General features: G+C 39.0%; 4 protein-coding genes across 4 annotated transcripts; 1 reads left to right on the top strand and 3 right to left on the bottom strand.

Moving 5' to 3' along the window:
* Positions 1 to 1,007: 1,007 nt before the first annotated feature.
* On the bottom strand, positions 1,008 to 5,980 carry LOC142618978 (BRCA1-associated RING domain protein 1-like). The gene is made up of 5 exons (XM_075792052.1): positions 5,723 to 5,980; positions 3,292 to 3,382; positions 2,570 to 2,735; positions 2,019 to 2,137; positions 1,008 to 1,523 (listed from the first exon to the last, which is right to left on the bottom strand). The coding sequence occupies exons 1-5, from the start codon at positions 5,731 to 5,733 to the stop codon at positions 1,185 to 1,187; spliced, it is 726 nt and encodes a 241-aa protein (XP_075648167.1). The 5' UTR covers positions 5,734 to 5,980; the 3' UTR covers positions 1,008 to 1,184.
* LOC142620617 (9-cis-epoxycarotenoid dioxygenase NCED2, chloroplastic-like) lies at positions 5,975 to 7,083 on the bottom strand. The gene is made up of 2 exons (XM_075793963.1): positions 7,064 to 7,083; positions 5,975 to 6,869 (listed from the first exon to the last, which is right to left on the bottom strand). The coding sequence occupies exons 1-2, from the start codon at positions 7,081 to 7,083 to the stop codon at positions 5,975 to 5,977; spliced, it is 915 nt and encodes a 304-aa protein (XP_075650078.1).
* Positions 7,084 to 8,363: 1,280 nt separating this feature from the next.
* Positions 8,364 to 9,771, top strand: LOC142619336 (heterogeneous nuclear ribonucleoprotein 1-like). The gene has a single exon (XM_075792400.1). The coding sequence runs from the start codon at positions 8,561 to 8,563 to the stop codon at positions 9,467 to 9,469; it is 909 nt and encodes a 302-aa protein (XP_075648515.1). The 5' UTR covers positions 8,364 to 8,560; the 3' UTR covers positions 9,470 to 9,771.
* A 10,885-nt stretch (positions 9,772 to 20,656) lies between these two features.
* Positions 20,657 to 24,947, bottom strand: LOC142620616 (uncharacterized). The gene is made up of 5 exons (XM_075793962.1): positions 24,800 to 24,947; positions 23,958 to 24,133; positions 23,056 to 23,433; positions 21,548 to 22,159; positions 20,657 to 20,698 (listed from the first exon to the last, which is right to left on the bottom strand). The coding sequence occupies exons 1-5, from the start codon at positions 24,945 to 24,947 to the stop codon at positions 20,657 to 20,659; spliced, it is 1,356 nt and encodes a 451-aa protein (XP_075650077.1).
* Positions 24,948 to 25,569: the final 622 nt, after the last annotated feature.

Raw genomic sequence — 25,569 nt, 5'->3', positions numbered from 1 at the left:
GCCTGTGACGAATATAGACAAATTAAAAACAGACGCATTTTATGGATCAATAACTCTAGAATAACAATAATTTTCACAAAATATTTCACCACTACTAAGGTTATAAGTTGTTAGTGATAGACAACAATGTAATGGAATTTTTTTTTAAATAACATTAAATATTAAAAAATTTAGTTAGTTATCACATTTCAAAACAATGTTGAAAACTAGTATCTCGAGTGTTTAAAACTCGAGTTCCAAGATAAAACTCGAATTTTTAAGTCTCGATTTGTAAGTGATGGTAGCTGATGTGGAAGAAAAATCCACATGGAACCACGTGGAACTCGAGTTTTTAAGACTCGAGTTTCACCATCTGATTTTCCCTCTTCTTCCTTAAGCTCTTCTGACCCAGCGTTGTTCTTCTTCGTTTTTCGACACTGCAGATCATTCCTCTTCAGATCGGAGCTCCAGCGTTCAATCAACAAGCGTTCTTCGTTCAATCGACCAGATCGGAGCTCCAACGTGCTTCATTCTTCCTCTGTTCTCCACTTCAGTTCTTCCTTTGTTCTCTATTCTTCATCAGATCTTCGACGCTGCACATTGTTCCTCTTCAGATTGGAGCTCCAGCATTCAATCGACCGGCGTTCTTCATTCAATCGACCAGATCGGGGCTCCAACGTCTGCGTTCTTCCTCTGTTCTCCACGTCAATTCTTCCTCTCTTCTCTGTTTCCTCTGTTCTTCGTCATTCCTCTTCGTCTTCAGGTACCAAAATCGAGTTTTAGAGACTTGATTTTGCTTTTTAGAACTCGAGTCTATAAGACTCGAGATCTATCTAGCAAATACTTCCCGAATCAACCAGTGAAATTCGAGCGTTTGAAACTCAATATTTAGATTGAAATCGACCATTTTAAGCTCGAGATGCTAGTTTCTAATATTCTTTCTACCGCATGTCAACTTATTATTTTCTTTCCCTCACCAACGTTTTTCTGCAAATATCCTCCAAAGTAATGTTAGTAATGAGTGACAAGTGCTTTTTATCAGCTAACAAAAAGCTGAAACATAGAGCCTGCAATTTTTCCCAAAATAAAATAAAGCTCTATCTAATTTTTAACTTAATTATATACACGATAGCTTTGAGCAAGAACGGTAAGCAGATAATAATCCTGGACTGATAAGACAACAAAATAGTTAATGACAAATGCTGTCAGCTGAAAAGAGGCTGCACCTCACATGCAGCAATTGATTCCAAAAGCCATGTGTGACCAATGACTTGGGATCCAATATTGGCAGCTACATCCTGTGCCTCAGTTAATCTTTTCCAAAGAATATCAACTTCTTCTCCTACCTTGGATCCTTGTGGGGGATCAAGGTTGTAAACAACTAGTATCTTTGCCTGGCCATCACAGCTTTGTGGCACCAATTCTTCTTTACTTGTCAAAACAGTACCTCCTGCTGTCATAACCAGATCACAGAGGTCTTCCTCATATTCAGGCACAAAGCCACCAGTGAAATAGAACTTCAACCCATTAAAGAGCTTTGGCGCCTAGAAAAGGATTAAGAAAATCAATTATCTAAACAAGATAGGAAACACAAATATCATGAGACGAAACAAATAAGAAAAGTATGCTAACAGAGAAAAATGTTGTACAATTCTTTTTCATGTCAAAGAACAGATAGTAGTCCAAATAGCATGTATAGTTCTCCAATTTTTTCCATCCCAGCCAAAAGAAGGTTTTGATCCCAAATTTGATGACACCAACACAATTTAACAGCTAGATATGGCTTCTTTTTTTTGCCTTCTGCCAAATTCAACATTACAATGCAAATTGGCATCACAAAACCACATGATTCAAAATAAGATAGGCATCCTACTTTAAGCGAATTATTATGAGAGAATGATTGGTAAACTAGTCCAGATATTCCCTTTGCAAGACATGCCCACTAAAACATCGGTGCTTGTAAATGTCGAAATATTCATAATCTAGATACTCCCATCAGTCATATTGCACGCAAGTATTCAAGACAGATTTAGCCTTACATTGTTTAAAGCCAAAAGCCTGCCAGTTTTGGGGCCATCACAACAACCATGGTTGTCAAGACTAACTTCATAAGGTTCTTCATTCACAGGATGCATGGCTTCCATGCATGCTTTTATCCCTGCAAAGCCAGCGTTTCAAGTTGCATCAACAACTAATCATTTAAATGAATAATAGCTACACAAAGAAACAAGAAAACCCATGAGATACCAATAATATTTTTTATGGCAGATTTCCAGTTTATTCATATAATATTACTCCATTTCTCAAGCAAAAGAGAGAGAATAGAAAACATTAAGACTCTCCTCAATGTGATCTACAAGTCTTCCACCCACCCCAAAAAAAGATAAATAAAAAAAATAAAACCATCTCCTGCTTGTCTAAATAAAGAAAAGAAAATAACCTTGCTCCTTTAAAGGAGCCAGCACAAATGAAAAATGCAGACAAGAAACTAATTTATTCAGTCTCGTACTCAATAAAGCCAAAGAAGAGCAAAAGTGATCAACACAATCAATGGCAACCAATAACGTTAAAGCCATAGGTATTAACTTACAGTCAATTTTAAGAATCCATCTCCCATTCAAAATGGCCATTAGAACTTTCAGTGTCCTGGTGCACGCACCCTGTGCATCTGTGGCTGCAATCACGTGTGTTACATTCGGTTTCCAGAACTTGGTCACAGTTGCACCACACATGCTCGCAAACTTGACCACAAGAATCTGCATAGGAAAATATAATTTTTAAAAAAAAAAATCGAAACCATATGACTTGATTAATTACAAACAAGATAATATACTTTTATGGATTCCCAACTTTCCATCCACATAGAGGTTAATTGATACTATTTAGTGTGGGACCAAGTCAAAATAAACCTAGTTAAGTATATGTTTTGTCAGAAATCTTTGAAGGCAGTTGCTTCAGTGTAACAATTCCAATTTAACATGACAGCTCTCGATTCTCCAAAAAAAAAATAATAAAAAAAAGAGAGACTACTCCCAAATCTTAACCAAACAAAGGAAAGGAAATCATCTAAGATGATTTTGTGATAATATAAATGCAGTGATTTTCCATCAAAATGCCTTAAGAACAAATTAATCATTTGGTTGCAATGAGATCGTTGCAAACCATGCAAACAAAATTAATAGTCTCAAGGATATCAACTCTCAAAGTGTAGATAACATCCCAGAAAAGAAAACTATTTCATTTTCCTCCATGTTATGAGACTGAATTAAGCAATTAAAAAAAAAAAAAAAAACAAATTCTGTTTGAACTAACCCTCTCTTCTGTGGATAGAGCAGATCCACATAAAACCCATTCTTTAGCTCCATCTGATGGAGCTTCCCAACCGTTGGACTGCTGAGTTGCTCTGCATATAGAATGGCAGAAAATGGGAGATAAATCATATGTCATACAACCAATAGTACATTAACTAACATACACGAGATACAAACATAAAAAAATTACTAAACATTATTTATTTATTGGGGTTCTCCCCAGTCATCCTAAACCAAACATTTACCTTAAAACTCTCCCATAATAATGCTGAAAAGTGTCATTTTTTCATTAAACATAACCTATCCCTACCGAATGCCAAAGTGAGTTAGTGTGTGTGTAGGATGCAGCAAAAAATAACATTACGGCAAGTTACATTAATGCACACATACTAATTCTAGTTTGAGAGTTGAATTACAGTCAACATAAAGCATCAAACAGGAAAATACTTTTGAATCAATAGATAATAAAAGAATTTTCAAAAATAATAATAAAGGAACAAATGATCCAAGATCCATGTTTGGCATTTCTAGAGATTTGGAATTTTGAAGTTTTTTGACTTTCTAAGACATTGGACACCATGTTAAAATTAAATCCCAATTCTTTTCACAAGTAAAAAGAATTTTATGAAAAAAGAACAAGTTCAACAGGTGTAGAATGGATCTTTTCTAATGTACATATAAACCCCATTTTCACTTACGAAAATTCACTTTCCACCTCCAAACTTTTTTTGACCTTAGCTATGCTGTAACCATGAAAAAAAGTTCATCTTATTTTTATTTGTTTTAAAATGGGGGCAGGGGATGCATATTTAAGACTCATCATATCTATGTCTGTGCTTAGTATCATATATTTTGTTCAAAGTATAGTGCAATTTACATATTATTTGTCCAACCACAAAAAACAAAACACAAAACTCAGATTTTCTTTGAAATTCAAAAGACTTGTTTAGATTTAAATTCCCACAGGGTATCCTTCAGTGATCCCATATATAGAGCCAAGTCAGAGCAGAACTTTAAAAAAAAAAAAAAAAATTTATTAGGACACACACGCGCACACATTAGGGCCTTCAACACATGATCTCGCCCTCCAATCCATTATTGTAGGATAAGGAAGTTTCACTTGAGCTAGAGGTCGTTGGCACCACAGCAGGCCAATATTGATAATGATAATAATAATATCAAAGTGAAATGAAATAAGATTGTTCTAAAACCAATGCAGATTATTTTGAATATGCTTTTTCCAAAGTCACTTCACTCTTAGAAGCGACCAAGAAAATAAGTAAAGGTTCTGGCTTTAGCTAATTCATTAGTAAAACACAACAAAGCTTTAGTCCCAATTTTTTTTTTTTTTTTTTTTGAGGACGGCTAAGGATTCTCAACAGATTAGTTAGGTCGGCCGAATGTACTCTTTTCTTCAATTCTACTCTATCCAAAGTCATAGTCTAATAAAGAAGGGTAACATTCACATATTGAGCTGGAAGTATACAAGCTTTTCTATATTAACAAACCCACAATGAAAAGATTAAAAATTCATTAAATTGTAACATGTTAAAATGCCATAACTTAAGTCTCAGTAAATGGCTCAAAGAAGATAATATATTCCTAGAAGAGCAAGAAAGAACTAGATTTCTAGAAAAAGCTTCATATAAACAAATAATTCAACCACGAATAATTTAGCAAATGAGCTCAAAACTAAGTTACATTCCCAAAAAAATAATTCCAACAATGTTAGCGTGGAAGTGAAGTTAATTATACAACAGACCATGTCATGGGTCAAACTGGTTTCTAGGGGAAATGAAAAGGAATGGATGAAATAAACTTAATTTGAGGTAGTCACCCTCCAAAAAGAAGAAGATGAAGGAAGAATTGAGAAAGAGAACTTGAGGGAGAACAGTTATGAGTTGTTTCTTCAATGATGAAATGCTATGGATTACAAGTATGTATAAAAGTTTCTTGCAAGGCCAAGATAACCAAAAAACAACTTGTAACTAGTTTGGCTCCACTACTTGGTAATGCTAAACCTTTGCAGATTTCCTGTCATAAGACTGGTATAATTGTCCTAAACTCTGTCATTTTCATGATTTTCAGCATACTTAAGGAACCGCAAAGGGCAAAATCAATGTCCACAGGAACAAACAGATGAAAATAGGCAGTACCCATTAAATATCACTACAAATCAAGAAAGCAATTCACAGATAATAAGCCACTGGACTTGACAACCCAGCAAAAAATAACCAAAACAACTCAAAATCAAAACTTAATGCCAACCCAACAAAAAAAAAAAAACCAAAACCCAGAAACCAAAAAGACTCAAAATCAAAACTTAATGCCAACCCAACAAATATTAACCAAAACCCAGATACAAAAACAACTCGAAAACCAAAAATAGAAACAAGAAAGTGAATGCAAATAGAGGGAGGAAAGAGACTAACGGTGCGGCCATCGATGGTGTGCCTATCCTGGAGGACACGGTCAAGAACAGAAGGGTCAGAGAAGACAACAAAGCCAAAGCCACGAGGGCGACCAGTGGGTTTCTCGCGCATGATAACGGCTTGGGTGACTTGACCGTACTGGGTGAAGTGCTCAGTCAAGGTATCTTCGCTGCTGTCCCATGCTATGCCTCCTATAAATAGCTTTCCTTCGTCTGAATCCATATCTTTCTGTCACGCCCCAAACCCAAAGGGTTACAAGCGTGAGAAAGACGTATCAAGTATATGTAAATTTCTCCTTTTCCAAAGTATAAGAGATCTTTTTTCTTTCTTATTCCTAGGATAAAAATTAGCAAGATAAGCGTACTTTGTTTTCCTACCAAGCTTGTTCTTGTTCACCATTCCAGCCTCCAAGTTCACCTCGTCCTTGATTACAGCTCGGCGCGTCGACTTCCCAGTCTTCAAATTCAACCTAATCTCACATAGAACACTCTTTAAGCTCTCATCCGACGAGCCAATCACAACAACCTCGTCTGTCTCTGTCTCCTCCCAAGCATTCCACAAGTGAAAGCAAAACGTGTCTGGACATTCGACCCAAACAATATCCGAAGCATTACTCGCATTCTTAGCCAAAACACCGAACCGACACTGCTTGCTCTTGTCGTAAATCACGGGAGAGCCACCGGTGATCATTTCTTGGAGCTTGAACACAACCTGCTGGTCAGGAATCACCACGAAATTCTCGGTAATCGCGAAGTCGTGCATCATGGTCGGTTCATGTAAAGGGATTTCGACGTCCGAGGATTTCTTTCCATCTGGGGAGAACTTGAAGTATTTAAGGTAAGGTTTCTGAATAACATCGTAGCTGAGAGCAAAGAGCTCTTTGGAAACTGGGTCTACTTTTGGATGAGCAATCATTGTGGACTTAAGCTGTTCATCGAAATTGTATCTGCCTATCGTTTCCAAGTCTACAGAGGCTTTGATTCGGACTTGATACGGCAAATCGTCCTCCGACGTAGCGAGAAGCCGGTCATTGAAATAAACCAAACCGGCGTTAGCAAAGCCGGTTCCTTGGTTTTGATCAACGAGTCCGAAAAGCCCTCTGGCGAAGAACAAAGTTTTATTTGAGGGTTTTACTAATTTATGTGCCCTTCGTAAACCAATTTAGTAAATTTTTTATTGAAAAATAATAACTAACTTTTTTAACCGGTTTTCCAATCTTTCATATTATTTAAAATAAATAAATAATATATGCCCTAAATGATAGAGTATACATTAATCAAACTCATTTTTTATATCGGGTTTTGTTACTGTAGTAATTTAGTTTGATGTCATTAGCATTACTCTTGGTTTTGGCATTTCATAGGGCCATGTCTAGTGATTTAGGGTTAGCCATGGGGTCTTTCTTTTTTCTCTGTTTAGGTTCCTTTTGTGTGGTTTAGAAATTATAAAAGTACTTTCTTTATAACAAGCTCACTTATGTTTGGGTGAAAGGGGCGAGACTTGCTCTTACAATTATTAAAACTTCATTTGTTTATTAAATTTTCATATTTCTGTTGGCTTGGCTATATGTATACTTGTTCGTAATTTTTTTTTATTTTAGGGTTCTATCATCTTTTTTTGGTTTTTCTCTCAGTTTACCATGTTAATAATTATTTTTCATTAGTAATGGTCACTTTCACAAATATTTTGCCTCTTCATTCCTTCATTTGGGTTTCATTTTGTTGAATTTTTTAGGACAAGCACCTTATCCATGGTCAAACATGAATAGTCTTTCATCCCTCAATGATTCAATAGTTAATAAAAAATATTTTAGTGTTATTTTGCATGTTTGAGATTATATTTATTTTTCAAATGGGCTTTCTTTTATGTATTTTTGTATTAATTTATTGCAGATGTACTACTATTTCTTTATGGGTATTCCTTACTTGAAAATAATATTTTGCAGTCACTTGATTGCAATTTTTTAAAAATGGGTTCATGTTTTCTTCATCATTGCTAATGAATATATTATGCATGGGAATGTCAACGTTGTTTCCATGTTGCCTCCACATGATAGGGAAGAAAAAAAATATGTTTAAGGAAACAAATTTCATATTAGTAAAGATAACCATGAATAAGTTTTTTTTTTTTTTTTTTGGTATTGTGAGAGAGCATGAGCAAAATAATGCCTGTGTCTTCTTTTTGTTTCCTTTGTTTTCTTATTGGTCTATTGGTGTTTCATCTTTTCTTTAGGTTACTGATATATTGTATGAGAGAGAGAGAGAGAGAGTCAAAGAAAAGAATCAATGGATATTAGACTTTTCATGATTACAGAGCCTAGGAAACGAAATTTTCCTTAAGTTAGCTTACTGCTACTTGCATGGCCATTTTTTTCTTTATATTTATGGAGAGGTGGCATAGATTAAATAGTTTTTAAATAATGTTTGCAAAATGCACCCACAAAGAGATGAAAATTATCTTTTTTGGTTCTTGCGTGAAAGGATTATCCAATTGTTAAAATAAACTTGTTGGCAACATTGTAAATTTTGTTTTCCTAGATCATTGTATATACGCATGAACAGCATGCTTGTATTTGTCTTTTTACTTGTACTTGTTATGTCCCTTCAGCTGTTAAAATTTCATTTCAACTACATAGGTGGAGGCAAAAAGGGCTTTATCAAGGGAAGAACAGCAAACTTCCTCTAGAACTGGAAATTTTAATGCTGGTAGAACCTCTGGAGGGGGAGGAAATTTTAAGACAAAAAAAAAATATTTGTTGGAGGATTGCCTTCCAACCTGACAGAAGATGGGTTTCGTCAGTATTTTGAAAGTTATGGACAAGTAACTGATGTAGTAATAATGTATGACCAGAACACTCAACGCCCTCGTGGTTTTGGTTTCATAACCTTTGACACTGAGGATGCAGTTGATAGAGTTCTTCATAAGACCTTCCATGACTTGAATGGTAAATCAGTCGAGGTAAAACGAGCCCTTCCCAAAGATGCAAATCCAGGTGGTGGGGGCCGTAGTGGGGGCTATCAAGGTTATGGGGCCTCTGGTGCAAATACAAATACATTTGATGGTCGAACAGATGGAAGTAGATATATGCAGCCTCAAACTGCTGCAGGTGGTTTCCCGCCATATTCTGGCTATGGTGGAGCAGGTTATGGTTATGGAGCTGCTAATAGTGGAGTCGGTTATGGTGGTTATGGCAGTTATGATGTTAGTGGTTATGGAACTGCAAATACTGGATTTGGCGGTCCCATGGGAGCATATGGAAACCCAAATGCTCCTAATGCTGGTTATGGAACTGGGGGGCCAGGCGCAGTAAAAAATACTTGGACAAACCAAACTCCTTCTGGGTATGGCACATCAGGCTATGGTGGAAGTGCTGATTATGGAACTGCAGCCTGGAATGCTCCAGGTAGTGGTGGTGCTGTTTCTGCTCCAAGGGGTCAATCCCCAAGTGCAGCTTCTGGGTATGGGAATCAAGGCTATGGATATGGTAAGTATGGTGGAAGTGACGGTGCAAATTCTGGTGGGTATGGGGCTACAGGGGGTCGTGCTGGAAGTGCCCCAAGTAGCAATGCCGGTGGTGGTGCTAGTGGAGGAGAGCAACATGGAATGGGTGGTGGCTACATGGGAAGTGGCTATGGCGACACAAATGGAAATTCGGGGTACTCCAATGCAGCATGGAGATCTGACCCTTCACAAGCCACTGGGGGTTATGGTGGTGGATACGGTGCTGCTCAGTCCAGGCAGACTTAACAGTAGTGATCTAATGGTTTGATTTTCTATCGAAGGAACTGTTATGCAGGAGGTTGTACTTGCTATTAGCAAGACGGCAACAGAATTGAGATTGTTTCGATTACTTTCTTCTCACTGGTGTATGCAACTGGTTTGATTGCTTTATTTTCTCTGGTAATAGGCATAAGTATTTCTGTTAGTATATTGTGATGGGTAGTTTCTATTAGTAGTTTTATTTGTTCTATTACCTTTATATAAGGAAGGTTTGAAGTTTTGCTATAGTTGGTATGAGCAGTTCCTATTTCTGTGCTAACCGGAGATGTATGACTGTTCCTTGCTTCCTCCCTCTCCCTTTTTTTCCTTGATAAGTGTCACCGTTCTTTGCTTCTATTACCAGTCCCCAGCCCTGGCCCCTCCAATTTCTTGGTTTCTTATTAAAATATGTGACTGGGGCATCAACTATGTTGTTCTTTTTGTCCCTTCATTATTATATTATTCTTTATTTTACTTTCACTAGTTTTTTTACTATTGAATACCCAACAGTAGAAACTTATATTGAAGTTTTTCATGTATTATTATTATAATTTTTTATGGATAATATTTTTCATGTATTATTCTGCAACTAAGTTTTAAATACAAGACGCTAGTAGAGCTTTATATTTGCCTCTCGCGGGTTCAACACATTTTGAACTCGTTATTCTTTTCTTTCTTTCTTTTCTTTTTTTTGAAAGAACTCGTTAATCTTAGATGTTCATAATTTCGAAAATTTTACATTCTAAATTAATGTACGGCTTTGATTCCAACTGATTGTTATTCCAAGATCTATTAAATATATGTAAAACTTCATTATATTTGCGTTTGACTCTGAAAGAAGAGGTTAGGGCTAGGCTTCTTTTAAATTTAAAAGAAATTTGCTTTGACTTTGGTTATAGACTAGCTGCCTATTCAATATTTTTGGTTTAATTGGATTTTTTTTATTGTTTTTTTGGGGGGGGGGGGGGGGGGGGGGGGGCGGGGAGGAGGTTCTGTTTTTGCTGAATTGTGATCCAACAATATTACAAACAAATATTTTCACACCCAATTTCACAGTTATTTGAGCTTGTACAATTGTAAGTAGTCAATAAAAAGTAACGAGTTTCACAAGTTAGTAGTAGGTAGACAATGTCGATCACTCACAATCACACAATTTACTAATTGTGAAATTGGGTCTCCAATTGGATGTTTCTCAAGAATTATTCATTTGTGGTATGTTCAGCCTGCAGGTGTAGCATACTAGCATATGATACTGTTTGCTTGGCTTTAAGGAATCTATCTAATGCATTTTCTTTGATTCTCGAATTAAGATTTGGCATATCCTTGTCAAATGGAAATAAGAATCGGAAAACACATCCATCGGGTTCAAAAACAACATAAAGTTAAAGCTTTTTAAACATCATGAGAAAAGCCGAAAAGGCAATATCTTTGCAGATTTGATGCCTTCTAGAAGGTTTCTCCGAACTTCTTGTTGATCGGAGGTACTGCAAAGATTAAAAGTTAGTGAAAATTTTATGGAAAGAGAGATTTTTTGTGTACTTACCTCCTTTAATTCAAGAGGAGTATTTATATGTTTTTCTTGGGTGGGGTTGGTAACAAGTTCTCTACGTGGGGAAGCCTAACAAACCACTGTTCCCCTGATCGATCGAGGGGATATGATTCAAAGGTACTCACCCTTTTTTATTAGGGAGTATTATTGATTACTAAAGTGAAGATCAAAATTGTAAACTTCAATCGTGTCTGGAGGAATAGACTCCATCCAAACATCCAAAGTATTAGTAATAGCTTGTCTAGCTAGTTTATGAGCCACATAATTACCTTGCCTCTTAATATGCTGGAAAGATACATGAATAAAAAAAGAGCAAAGAAAAGTAATGTCTTGTAAGATATGTCCAAACTCAGATTGAGTCACATTGCCACCATTGATTGAATTAATAATGACTTCTGAATCACCTTCAACTATCAATCTTTGAAAAATCAACTCCTTTGCAAACCAAAGAGCTCGGCGCGCTGTTAGCACTTCCACCATCTCTACCATAGCAGGTAGTGGAATCTATTGTGTTAAAGCAGCCATAACCAATCCTTATTCATTATAGATTATAACACCAAGGCCAGCCTTATTTTCTTCTGCAAAGTAAGCTCCATCAAAATTAACTTTGAGTACATCTGGTGGTGGAGGGCACCATCTCACTGACCTCGTTGTACTTGGAATGTTGGTGTGGATTGGACGCAATTACTGGAATTCCCGAAGCCATTCACAAGCCATTGAACTAATCTTTGACAATGGGAACGTGTCTTCCTCGAACCAGAGTTTGTTTCTGTGCATCCAAATTAGAGAAGTCGTCCATGCAAACAGAGCAAAGCGGGACCTATCCTGTTGTGCACGCTGAATAATGTTCAAAAAATCAAAAACATTGTTAGTATCAGCAACCAAATCAGCAAAAGCCACCTGCCAAACCGTGGATAAAAGTGGACAATTCTAGAGGGCATGTAATGTATCTTCGGGTTCTAACTTGCAAAGGGAGCATGTGGTCTCTGTTGACATCTTGCGGCGGGCCAGGTTGACTCTTGTAGGTAGTGAGTCATTTCCAGCATGCCACAAGAGCAATCTTATACGCTTTTGGGACCTCTAACTTCCAAATTCCATTCCAAGTGCTCTTCATCGCTCCCATAGAAGATGAACTAGAAGCTGCTCCATTCCCACACTCCATTTCCATGAGCAACTTGTGTCCGGATTTGACAGAATAGACCTCATCATGGTTCCTTGGCCAGAAAATTGTGTCACACTTGGTAGAGAAACTCAAGGGAATAGCTTTAATGATTGAAGCTTCCATAGGCAAAAATAATCTATCAACCTCTGCCTCTCTCCAGCTGCATGTCTCATGGTCAATCAGAGTTGACACCAAAGCCTTTGAGTTGCTGTCCGAAATGGGAGAAATGACCCTTCCATGTTCAGTAGCTGGTAACCATTTATCATGATATATCCGGACTGAATTTCCGTCACCAATCCTCCATCTCATACCCCTCGTAATGACTTCACGCCCTTTGAGAATACTCCTCCAAGCATAGGAGCCATTTTTTTCCTTGGCATCGAAAATTGATCCATTTGGAAAAAAATTTGCTCTGAAAAATCTGTAGAATAGAGAGTCTTGGTTTGATGCCAATCTCCAAACTTGTTTGGCCAACAAAGCCTCATTAAATTTTTCTAGCTCCCGAAAATCCATACCTCCTTCGCTCTTAGGCTTTCAAAGTTTACTCCATTTCACCCAATGAACCTTCCTCCTATCACCTCTTTGTCCCCACCAAAATTTTCGAATCATGATCTCAACCTCATTGCATAAAGTGGTGGGCAATTTAAAGCAACTCATAGAATATGCCGGAATGGCTTGGACCACTGCCTTCAAAAGAATTTCCCTACCAGCTTGAGAAAGAAGTTTCTCCTTCCACCCCCTAATTTTTGTCCACACACGCTCTTTTATATAGAGGAGGCTAGCTTTTTTGCTCCGCCCCACAAAGGAGGGAAGACCCAAATACTTCTCATATTGCTTGATTTCTGGCACACCTATCATAGAAATAATAGATTCTTGCATCACTTAAGGAATGGCCTTGCTAAAAAATAGAGTTGTTTTATCTCTATTTAGCTGCTGTCCGGAAGCTTTTTCATAAGCCATAAGGATGCTAATAACATGTTGGCATTCTGTCATAAGCCATAAGGCTGCAAATGGAAATTCCCCTAATCGTCCCTGATATAACAGCTTGGTTAATCAATCCATGGAGTCCTTCAGTGCAAAGGAGAAAAAGATAGGGTGAGAAAGGATCACCCTGTCTTATACCTCTGCTTGGGTGAATGGTACCTGTAGGTTCTCCATTAATTAATACCTGGTAAGAAACAGTGGTAATGCACTCCATCATCAGAGCAATCCATCTCTCATGAAAACTCATCTTCCTTAGCAACCCTTCCATGAAACCCCACTCCACTCGATCATAAGCTTTGCTCATGTCAAGTTTCAAAGCCATAAAGCCTCTTTTGCCCGATTGGTGATGTTTCATATAATGGAGAATTTCAAAAGCCATCAAAATATTATCCGTAATAACCTTCCCTGCCTGAAATGCACTCTAATTTTCAGAAACCAAATAAGGCAGCACCTTCTTCAAACGATTAGCTAGAACTTTAGACATCAATTTGTAAATGACATTACACAAACTAATTGGTCTAAATTCAGGGCTTTTTACTTTAGGAATGAGAGCAAAAAAAGTATGATTAAGGTCATGTGGGATATAACAATTATTAAAACAGTCAAGCACAGCATAGGTAACATCATCACCCACCACAGACCAAAAGGATTGGAAAAAGATTGGAGGCATACCATCTAGACCTGGTGTCGTCCAAGGTTCCATGTGTTTCAGAGCAAATTCAACCTCATCTCTAGTGAAATCTTTAGTAAGTTCCTGGTTCATATCCGCTGTTACCTTGGGTTCAATTGCCTCCAGCACCGTTTGCATATCAGAAGGTTGCGAAGAGGTGAATAAAGACTCATAGAATCTAACTACTATTTCTGCAATTTGGCTGTCCGAAGTACACCACTCATTGTCATTGTTTTTTAGTCCATGGATTCTATTCCTCTTGTACCTGTGAGAAGCACGATTGTGAAAATACCGAGTGTTACAGTCGCCAAACTTTAAAAACAAAGATCTTGATCGCTGCTGCCAAAGGTACTCACCTAATGCTGTATAATGTGGGTTTATCACATTGCATTTAATACAAAAGGGGTGGCAATAGGTCATTGTAATGAACACTGACATGATGCTGCAAAGACTTTCTTTCAATTAAGGACAAAGCTAAGATTTCGAGTTAGGAAAGCGCCATTTAGTTTAACAATTTATTAGCAAAGACAAAAATATAAAATCATGTTTTATAACATATTACAATGCAATCATCTACTAACAAAAACAAAGACACAAAACATCATTATTTCTTATTTCATTTGAGCATTAACATCAGCTCATACAAAAATTCATGTCTAGTTTAGCATAAGCACATACTTTTTCTATTTTTACATACTCACTTTTCAAAACACTCTACATCATATTTTACACTACATTTCATTAAAATGCTATTTCCTTGTCAATTTTTTATCTATTACCAAAAACTTCTACCCTAAATCTAAAGAATTACTAAAATCTTCATTTGCCTATAGCAACTGTGTAAATTTACATAATTACTATAGCACAAATGTTTTTTTTTTTTAATAATGATGCATAGATTGATGTTGGTATATTTTGAGGTTAGATTAAGTAAATTTGGGATTTTATGCTATTTTACAACAACTCATGCAAATACTCTTATAATGAAATCAATGTAAAAATTGTAGGGTTTCGAAAGAGGGGGCAAATATAAAGTTTTAAAGATGATACAAACTTCATTTTTCTTTAGTTGAGTGGAATTAAAACATTGCCATCATCACTCTATTTTCATCACTCAGAAACACCTTCTTTTTTCTTTTTCTTTTTTCTCTTTTTTTCATTCTCACTCACCCATTACTCATTTTGTTGAGTTATGGGTGATAAGAACTGAAAATGAGAACTGAGCCAAACATGCATCTTAGGCGTGGGACCCGCCCAAAATGAGTAATGGGTGATGGAAGCTTAAACCAAAGAGGCTCTTGGTCAATGAGCTCAAGGAGTTTATTAGTTGAAGTATGGGATCAATCCAATGGCTTGTGGCTAGCTAAGTACTTTTATCTGAGTTTCCTCCCAGAGACATGATCGGTGCAGAAGGTACATTGATTAGAGGGATCTTTTGTGATTTGTTTTTTGATTAACAACACTAATTGATTTTTGGTATATATATACTCAGATATATAAGGATAATAAAAATGATTTTAAACTTCAGTTAATGTAATTTCCTTTATAAAATTGTTGCAATTCTAATTACTTTTGTATATTTATTGCAACTATGGTAACAATGATTTTCAATAATAAATTTTATTAAACTAAGCTTCACAACAAAAGAAATTTTAATTTTCTAACGGATTTTTCGATTTTGTGTATTGAAAGGAAATTATTAAGACATTTGGTCCATAATCAATATAAATGATTGTTTTGATGAAAAGTGTCTTTCATCCAATGCGACGGGTCACGAGTTCAAATCCAAGAATTAGCTTCTAAAAAATAGTACACTAATTAGATATCCAAATTTTCATTCTTATTGAAACGGCAATATGTACTATTGAAATCATTGACGCTAACACCAAAAGAAGCCAAGGTTACATTTAAGAAAAATTATAAGTTCGCAACAAATTTCACACTCATATTTTACAACTATTCGATATGTCTGTTTGTGAGTGGTGGAAAAAAAATAGTTGGTCACTTTGAAAGTGACAAATTACAATCTGCCACATAGTATAGTTGTGAAAATGGGTGTGAAATTGGTTGTTGTCCTAAGATAAATACACTCTGGATAGCACAATAAATCAAGTGTGCCTAGATGAATCTAGTCCCACCATTGACCACTATACTTCTTTCTATTGACAATGTGGTATTACATGTATCCACCCTTTCACATAGAAGTAGACCTAACACATGTGGAAATAGAATAAGTGGATACATGTATTGGAAATGATAGAATTTTTCATTCTTGACAATATGTGAGACCTACCTCATATGAAAAGATAAATACATGAAAAGATAAATACATATATTAGATACATGATAGATTTTTTCCCTCTTGACAACACCTCATTTTATCTTATCAAGAAGGCATAGCCAAGGGACTGAGGGACCCTAATACAGTGCATCCAGTCGTCTTCCTGAATTTCTTCGGTATCGAAACCTACAGGTTTAATTCTTCGACTGGCTAATAACCATCCTTAAAATAATCCAAAATTAGATATGTGGCCTGTAGAGTTGTTGGCTATCTTAAATGAGACAATCAAGTAGAAGAGTTTCAAAAATTCTTGGACCCATTTGAACTTTGATTGCCTCGTTGATTCAAATGGGCGGAATCTAACAAAGTGAACTTGTCTTTATGTTTGTCTTGTCTTCGTCTACAAGCCTTGTCTATCACAGCCCTTTTCAGTTTTTTTCTTTTGATTTATGTACGTATCAACCTCCTCTCTCTTGAAAATTTGTTCTCACAAGAATGATACTTTAGCTCGATCTTCTAGAGGCTGTAACAAAAACAAAATAATTATCATTGAGCTTACAAAGGTTTTAAAAAAAAAAAAAACCAAATAATTATGAAAAAATTAACAAATATCTTAAGGATGTTAGTTTAGGAACTATTTTTATAAACTTTTTATTTGAAAAGAAAAAAGTAATTAACTTTTTTTTACAGCTTTTTATATTTCTTGTAAGGACCTAAAAAATCTGGTTGCCCACAGCCCACTCAGAACAGTGGCTGTATCAAGTCAATCCAGGCCCAAAACAAAGAATTTGTAGAGAAGGAACAACACAACAGAGAATTGGCCCATTTTGAGGGTCAATAAGGAAGAAAACAAGCAAAATCTCAGATTAAGCGAGTCAAATGCTTTCTTTAAAGAATTCCCGAGGAGACTAAGTTACACTCAAACCGTACTGTTCATTACACTGTTTTCACCATGTTCTTCCTGTTTTCTCTTTTCCCTGTCTTTCTTTCTGATCTTTTTTCATCACCCCTTTTTATGCAGTCTCTCTTTTTCTATATATACTCCTTCCTTCCTTGCATCTTAACCGTCCATTTCCCACCTACCAATTTCCTGCTTTGACACTTGTCCCTTCTCACAGTTTGTAGAAGGTGGTGGAAAAAACTTGTCTAACTGTGATCTGCACTGTTCATGTCACTTCCTCATCAATGCGGCTGGTAAAGCTGTTACCCATCATTTAATGCGGCCAAGAAGCTAGATGCAGGGCAAGCAATGTGAAGCCCATAGGCTACTCCAAACCAAAGTCTTCCCCTCTCAACTATATGTTCCTGAACTCCTCTCAACACCTTCCCGAGTAGCCCGTCTCCTCGGGCCCATGGCCCTTGGCCTTGTCATCCTACACTACAACTCTTGAGCTTCATCCTCAGTCCTCAGGTCCTTATACGCTCCAGTTCTCAAACCTTATCCTCGGCCCTCGGGCCCCCACAACAGCCCCTTAAAACTTGTGCTATTAACCCTGAGATAAAAGCCAAGTTTTAACTACACAAGCCAGCTACATACGTGTCATGCGCGTTCTCACGTGGTAACGTCTTTTCGCTTGCCTACATCACGCTCCTGACGCTTTGGAATCCATGATTTATCATTTATGGCGTCAGGCAACTGCTTGTCTCCCCACGTTCTATGGCTCGATCAGGATCGTACGGTCCTTGTTTTTCCCCTCATTTATGAGCAGGAAAATTACTGCGCATTTTTACCCCTATATAAGCAAGACTTGGGGCTAGCCGAAGCTCATTTTCACATTCTGGCGATTTGAGTTAAAGTGAGCTCCCGAGGAGAAAACTTTCTGTTGTTCATAAGTGTGTTCACTCCCTAACCTTTGATTTTATGCACTTGTCATTTGTTTTTTTACACCACCAAACTTCATGGGTAGATACGCTAAACTAGTAGGCACCCCCGAGGCTATGGCTACCTTTAAGGCACAGTATAGAATCCCCGACAGTGTTGAACTCCAACACTGCGAATACGGTGAATGGTTGGTCTTGAATAAACCCCCTGAATCCGTAGTCATTCCTATGATCACCTTTATTGAAAGCGGGATGGAACTTCCCATGGGGCGGGTCACCAGGGATTTTCTAATAAATTATAGGCTTACTCCTACCCAATGCTCCCCAAACGTATTTAGGGTCCTCGGGTGTGTAGATATGTTAAATAGGAAGATGGAGACTAACTTGACTTGGCACGACGTGAACTGGGTGTATAACTACTAAAAAGGGGAAAACAATATATTATATCAAATGTAGAGTTCCCGTAGTTAGGTTAATCTCCTGCCTACCTGACTCCAGCAAGGGTATCGACGAGGACTTCCTAATCGTCTTGGGAGACTGGCACGATGGACTACATTGTCCCACCCAGGATGGGGAGCTAGGTAGAAATCCTGAGGACCCTAGACGTATGTAGGATGTTGTCTCACCTTGTTAAAATGAAAATTTAAATTTCTACTTTTATTTATTTATGTTCCATATTTTTTACTCACAATCTCTTTTGTTTTGTATGGCAAACGAATATCATTCCAACCAAGCACTCAGTAAACTTCAAAGACCTGAACCGACTCCTCAAGTCGGAGATCTTTCTGCACAAGGACAGCCAACTCCGAGCCGCCCATGTTATCCTCGAGTACAAGCCTTTTACCAAGCACTTTCAGAGCTCAAAGAATGTAATTAAAGCCAAGGACCAACGATTGGCTTTGATTGACGTGGCAGTCCCAGGGTTCTTATTGTCTGAACCCCTTCTAGAAGGGACTCAAGACACCCCGCTCCACTAGCAGCCAGACTCCTTTATTCACAAGAGCCCCCTATTCCATCAAATGACGAGGCTAAGGATCCGTCCCTCGAGCCTGCCACTTAAGACATCACTGAAAAAGACTTTGAGGTTTCTACCAGTAGGAGAATCCTGTGAATGCTCCCAGAACTTCCCTCCAACATCTACAAGTCGCACAAGTAAGCGCGAACTAAGAGGCCACAGACATTCTTGAGGGTATGGGATACGAAGAAAAGACACCCAACCTGATAGCCCTCCTTAATGCCTATGCTGGGGGCAACATCCCATAAGTAGCAGTGGTGCCTCATCCACCCACTCTCTCTGCCACATGACATCGTCCATGGAAGCGACGAAGAAGAAAAGGAAAAGAGCCCAAAAGGGCAAGGGAGCTAAAGGTTCCAAGGAGGGGCAGGTTACCAAAACATCCTATCAACCCCCTCCTAAGGATGCCCGTACCGGGAGAGGGTAACAAAGAAGGTCCTCGTCCACTAGGACTTCTAAGGACACTAAGGGGGACCAACCCAAGAAGCCCTACATTTGGAGGCCAATTTTCACCCTTAGTTCTGGCAACCCCGTTTTTGATGACGCCAATCCGAGGGACCCCCAAAAGGGAAGCTCAAGCCTTGTGCCTGCTAGAGGACATGGCAGAGCTGAAGTCCTTCAGGAAACGCGAGGTCTTCCTCTCTTTGAAACAGAATTAGGCTAAGGTAACTGATTTTTGATCGATTTATTATTATTATTATTATTTTACCCAATACTTATGTTGTTTTTGTACTTTTCAGGTTGTCCAAGCTGCCTTCATGGCCGAGGAATGGGTTGACCATTCGTTGGACATAGTTAGGAAAGCCGAAGCAAAAATGGAGGCTGCTGAGAGAGCCCACACGGAGGCTGTCAAGAAGTTGAACGACACCCTTACTCAGCTGGCCGAGGTGGAAAGGGTGCAGAAGAATGTTGAATCAGCCCTCAAAAGTTTTGAAAGGCAAGCAGCCAAAGCATTGGAGACCCAAAAGAAGGCCGAGAACAAAATGGCCCTGAACTTGGTAGAGCTAAAGCAAACGAAGAAAAAAATTTGAGGCCAAGGAGGCAAAAATGTCCCAGACCGAGCAGGCAGCTTACGATGCAGGCATGATTAAGGCTGCGGAAAGTCTTACTGCCCAACTCAGGGATGTTGCTTGGGCATTCTGCCTGGAGGTGTGGGGCTAAGCGTTGAATGCTGCTGGGGTTAACGCTGACTCAGAACTTAGGGCTCCTGAGAAGGTGTATTACCCCTCAGCTTTGCACTTGCCACCTACCCTTCCTCTGCCTTAAGCTGACACTAGCTTCGTTCCTCCCTCTTCATTAGACCAGCCCACTTCTACTCCTTCTACTGTTAATCCTCAAGACCAAGAGCAAGATCAATCTCAAGCGACCCCGATGGTGGACATAGAAGAGGAAGAAACAGCAGAGGTGGTCGAATTAAAACAGAAGAAAAAAGAAAAGGGCCACGAGAAGAAAGGGAAAGGGAAGGAAGCTTCAGCTTGACATCTCTTTGTAATTTTGGAACAAAAGGGCTAACTTTGTAAACAGGCTCCAGTACCTCACATGCTTGTCTTTTGTGTTCATTTGTACTTTTTTTTTTTTTTATCAATGAAAACAAAACTAACTTTATTTTATGTGTTTTTGCTATAAAAAATATACCTATCAACTTACGTTTCACAGCCTTATCCATTTCTATCAATATTACTAATACTTTAACTTATAGCTTATTCATAACCTGTTCTTTGTCCTTACATGTAGTCTGACATAGCATGGGCAACAGTTAACAAATTAATTTGTAGGATCCAAGAAAAATTTAAACGTAAACTTACTTTAATTTGGGGCTTGGGATCACTAAGTGGACTTACCTGATGAAACCCCCAACTCCGAGGCTTTTCCCAAAGCAATTTACCTCACTATTAACACACACGTTCCCTTGTTTGGGCATTGAATGGCCATGTCAAATCTAACTTCCTCCTTTACTTAGAACATTTCACCATTACGTGAATTTTCCCTAGGCTTGTGTCCTGAGGAGCTTAGCAAGGCCTAGGCTCTATTTAACACTTAGTATATCTTGCTACAATGTTAATTTACCCTAGGCTTGTGGCCCGAGGAGCCGAACAAGGCCTAGGTTATGTTTAACACTTAGTATATCTTGCTACAATGTTAATTTACCCTAGGCCTTGTTGGCTTGTGGCCCGAGAAGCCGAACAAGGCCTAGGTTCTGTTTAACACTTAGAATATTTCAATATAATGTTAATTTGTCCTAGGCTTGTGACACGAGGAGCTGAACAAGGCCTAGATTCTGTTTAACACTTAGAATATTTTGTCTCTAGGTTAATTTACCCTATGCTTGTGACCCGAGGAGCCGAACAAGGCCTAGGTTCCTGTTTAATACTTAGAATATTTTTTCTCAATGTTAATTTACCCTAGGCTTGTGACCCGAGGAGCCGAACAAGGCCTAGGTTCTGTTTAACATTTAGAATATTTTTCCACTATGTTAATTACTTCAATACATCCATAAACAAGAAGAAACAGAATGTAATCAAAATGTACGTGGCAAAAAGAAGTCATATTATTAATAATAATAATATTGTCGTAGATTGTTTACATTCCATGGACGAGGAATTGCATTTTCATCCAAGTCTTCTAAATAATAAACCCTAATGCCAGCTGTGGAAGTAATTCTGTATGGCCCTTCCCAATTAGGGCCTAGCTTGCCCCAAGCAGGGTTCTTTGTTGTTCCCACCACCTTTCTAAGTACAAGTTCTCCTGGAGCCAATGGCCTCAACTTCACTCCCTTGTCATAACTTTGCTTGAGTTTTTTCTGATAACAAGCCATTATTACTATTGCTACTTCTCTTCTCTCCTCGGCCGTATCAAGGCTATCAAGGAGCATATGATTGTCTTCTTCAACATTAAACTGATCATATTTCAAGGTCAGGAATCCTGACTCCAGAGGGATCACAGCCTCTACCCCGTATGTCATTGCGAAAGGAGTCCCTCCTGTTGATCTACGGGGGTTGGTGCGATAGGTCCATAACACATGGTGTAACTCGTCCACCCACTTTCCTTTTGCATCATCCGGCCTTTTCTTCAATCCAGCCACGATAACCTTGTTGGTGGCCTCAGCCTGACCATTTCTATGGGGATAGGCGGGTGTAGAATACCCATTCCTAATTCCCAGGTCCCCACAATATCTTTTGAAGGCTTTACTATCAAACTGAAGACCATTGTCTGAGATCAATGTGTGTGGAATTCCAAACTGGGTTATTATATTCTTCTACATGAATCTCTTAGCGTCTACATCCCTGATGTTAGCTAGTGGCTCAGCTTCCACCTACTTAGTGAAATAGTTCGTGCCGACAGTGAGCCATCTTCAATTACCAATAGCTCGAGGAAAGGGCCCGACGATATCCAAGCCCTACCGAGCAAATGGCCAGGAGCTGGATAATGGATTCAAAACTCCATCTGGTTGATGGATATTTGGTGCATACCTTTGACACTGGTCACATTTCTTTGCATAGTCTTGGAAGGCCCTTTACAAGCTCGGCCACCAATATCCTTGGGTAAAAGCCCTGTGAGCTAAAGACCTTCCACCAGTGTGACTCCCGCATATGCCTTCATACAGCTCTTCCAACAAGGGCTCAACAGCCTTAAGATGTACACACAGTAAATACGGCCTTAAATAAAAGCGCTTGTATAACTTCTGCTCTTCAAATAATCAATAGCGGAGAGCATTTCTAGGCACCTTTTCTGCCTCGACCTTGTCCTCGGGCAACAAACCCTATCCATCTAGCTTGGTCCCACTTGGATACTGTGCACCCCAACCACAGGTCCCTTAGCGAGACTAGAATTAATCGTGTCCTCTACCAAGACAACCCGAGGAAGCTTTGACCCTAGGGACGTAGCAAGCATTGCCAATGAGTCGGCCTGAGCATTTTGTCCCCTAGGAATTTGCTTTGGTACAAAACTCTTGAACCAGGTCAAGGCGTACTTCATCTTAGTAAGGTATCCCTACATCCTCTCATCCCGAGCTTCAAACTCTCCATTGACTTGGCCCACGACTAATCTAGAATCAGAATATAATTCTACCACTTCTCCTCCCAACTATCTGACCATTGTGATACTTGCTAGAAGGGCCTCATACTTGGCTTTATTATTAATAGCTAGGAAACCTAACCGTAATGATTTCTCCACGATCAACTTCTCGGGAGTAATCAACACAATACCAATTCCTGCTACCTTTCGATTAGACGCTCCATCAATGTAAACCTTCCACAGGGGAATTATGATGGATGAGGTAACCATTACCCCCATAATCTCCTCATCCTTTTTGATGTTACCCTCGGTGAATTCCACCACAAAGTCTGCAAGGATTTGCCCCTTAATGGAAGGCCGAGGCATGTACTTGACATCGTAGGCTCTGAGCCTTGTTCCCCATTTTGCCACTCTGCCAATGTATTCTGATTTCCTCAGAAGAGCTTGTAAAGGGAGCTGGGTAAGTACCACCACAATGTGGGCCTAAAAATAATAAGGGAGCTTCCTCGTGGCGTGTACAATAGCCAGCACTGCCTTTTCCAAGGGTAGATAACGTGTTTCAGCATCTTATAGAGATTTGCTAACATAGTAGAGAGACCTTTGAATCCCATCCTCGTTCCTGACTAGGACAAGGCTGACAGCATAATCCGTGACTGCTAAGTAGGCGTACAACACTTCGTCTTTCTCAGGCCTAGAAAGTATGGGAGGATTGGATAAATATTTTTAAGGACTTCAAAGGCCATTACGCACTCCTTAGTCCACTGAAAATCTTTCCATTTGTGAAGGAGTTGGAAAAATGGATGACACCTATCCGCAGATTGGGAGATAAACCAATTTAAAGCAGTCACCATTCCAATCAATCTCTACACCACTTTGGGATTCCGAGGAGGATGCAAGCCATTGATAGCTTTAATCTAATCAGGATTGACCTCAATTCCCCGGTGCGTTATCATATAACCAAGAAACTTCCTCGAGCTAACCTCAAAGGAGCACTTGGAGGCATTCAGGCGTAACTTGTGTTCTTTCAGAACTGAGAATATCTCTTCCAAGTTTGCTAAATGATCCTCTATAATCACCATATCATCAATGTAAGCCTCCATATTCCTTCCTATCTGTGACTCAAACATTCGAGTCACCATTCTTTGATATGTGGATCCTGCATTTTTGAGGCCGAAAGGCATCACTCGGTAATGGTAATTTCCATTGGGAGCACAGAAAGCTATCTTCTCCTGGTCGGGCAATGATAAGGGTATCTGATGATATCCCTAGAAGGCGTCCAAGAAGCTCATCCAAGGATGCCCTACAGTAGCATCCACCAACTGATCAATTCTAGTAATGGGGAAGGGATCCTTTGGACATACTTTATTTAGATCAGTGAAGTCTACACAGACTCGCCACTTCCCATTCTTCTTTTTAACTACCACAGTGTTGGCCAGCCACTTGGAATAGAAGATTTCTTTAATAGCTCCAGCTTACTTCAACTTGTTCACTTCTATCCTTACCACCTCAACATGGTCCCAAAATGCATGCCGAGGAGGCTGTTTGCGCGGCATAGCCTCGGGATTAACATTCAACTGATGACAAATAAACCTTGAGTCAATCCCTGGGACATCATACGTAGTCCAAGCAAAAATATCAATGTTGGCTTCCGGAAAATTCACCAACTGTACTTTCTCCAAAGCTGGCAAATGTGAGCGCACTTGAAAATACCTTTCCTCATCTTCCTCTATTAATACCCTCTCTAGGTCCTCCGATGATTAACTACATTTCCCAGCCTCATGTCCTTTTACAGGGCCCATTAGTTGCTATGGAGTTTTCTTACCTGCCTCCACTTCAGAATTCTTGGGAGGCCGAGTAATTGCAGACATCAAACACTGCCTTGCCATTGCTTGACTGACGAGTAATTCTCCCACTCTTCCATGAGTGGGATACTTGACCTTCAAGTGCAACGTCGATGAGACCGTACCCATAGCATGAAGCCACAACTATCCAAGATGGCTGTGTAAGGAGAATAAGCTTTAACAACAATAAAATTGAATTGCACCTCTTCATCCTCTACTTGAACGGGCAATCTAATCATTCCCTAGAGAACCACCACTTTTCCATCAAAACCTACCAATGGTGAGTCATACCTTTCTAGATCCTCCGATCTCAAATTTAACTCGTTAAACAAAAATCAGGGTACATGATCTCCGTTCCACTTCCCTGATCAACCAAGACTCTCTTCACATCATATCCACCGATCCGGATAGTAACTACTAGAGCATCATCATGTGGTTGGCATGTTCCGTCCTTATCCTCTTCAAAAAAACCCAGGGTAGGAATGACCAATCCTTTAACCCTTTTAGCAACACGACTCTTGGCCTCCACAGCCTCTTTATCAAGGCCTCCGCCCACAGACATAACCCTGGAACATGTCCCAAGATCGCCTCCCGGCTTGGCAAAAATTACGCTAATGGTGCGCAAAGCTGGCCGAGGAACATTGCCCCTGTGCAACTCAGTTCCGGAGTGCCCAAGCTATCCCTCAGGCTGATGTAAGAAATGATTGAGCTACCCTGCCCTTACCAATTGGTTCAGGTGATCACGCAAGGT

The sequence above is a fragment of the Castanea sativa genome, chromosome 12 (genome assembly GCF_040712315.1).
Source record: "Castanea sativa cultivar Marrone di Chiusa Pesio chromosome 12, ASM4071231v1".
Classification (NCBI taxonomy): Eukaryota; Viridiplantae; Streptophyta; class Magnoliopsida; order Fagales; family Fagaceae; genus Castanea; species Castanea sativa.
The sequence above is the reverse complement of the archived record's forward strand: the minus strand, read 5'-3'. Positions and strand labels throughout refer to the sequence as shown.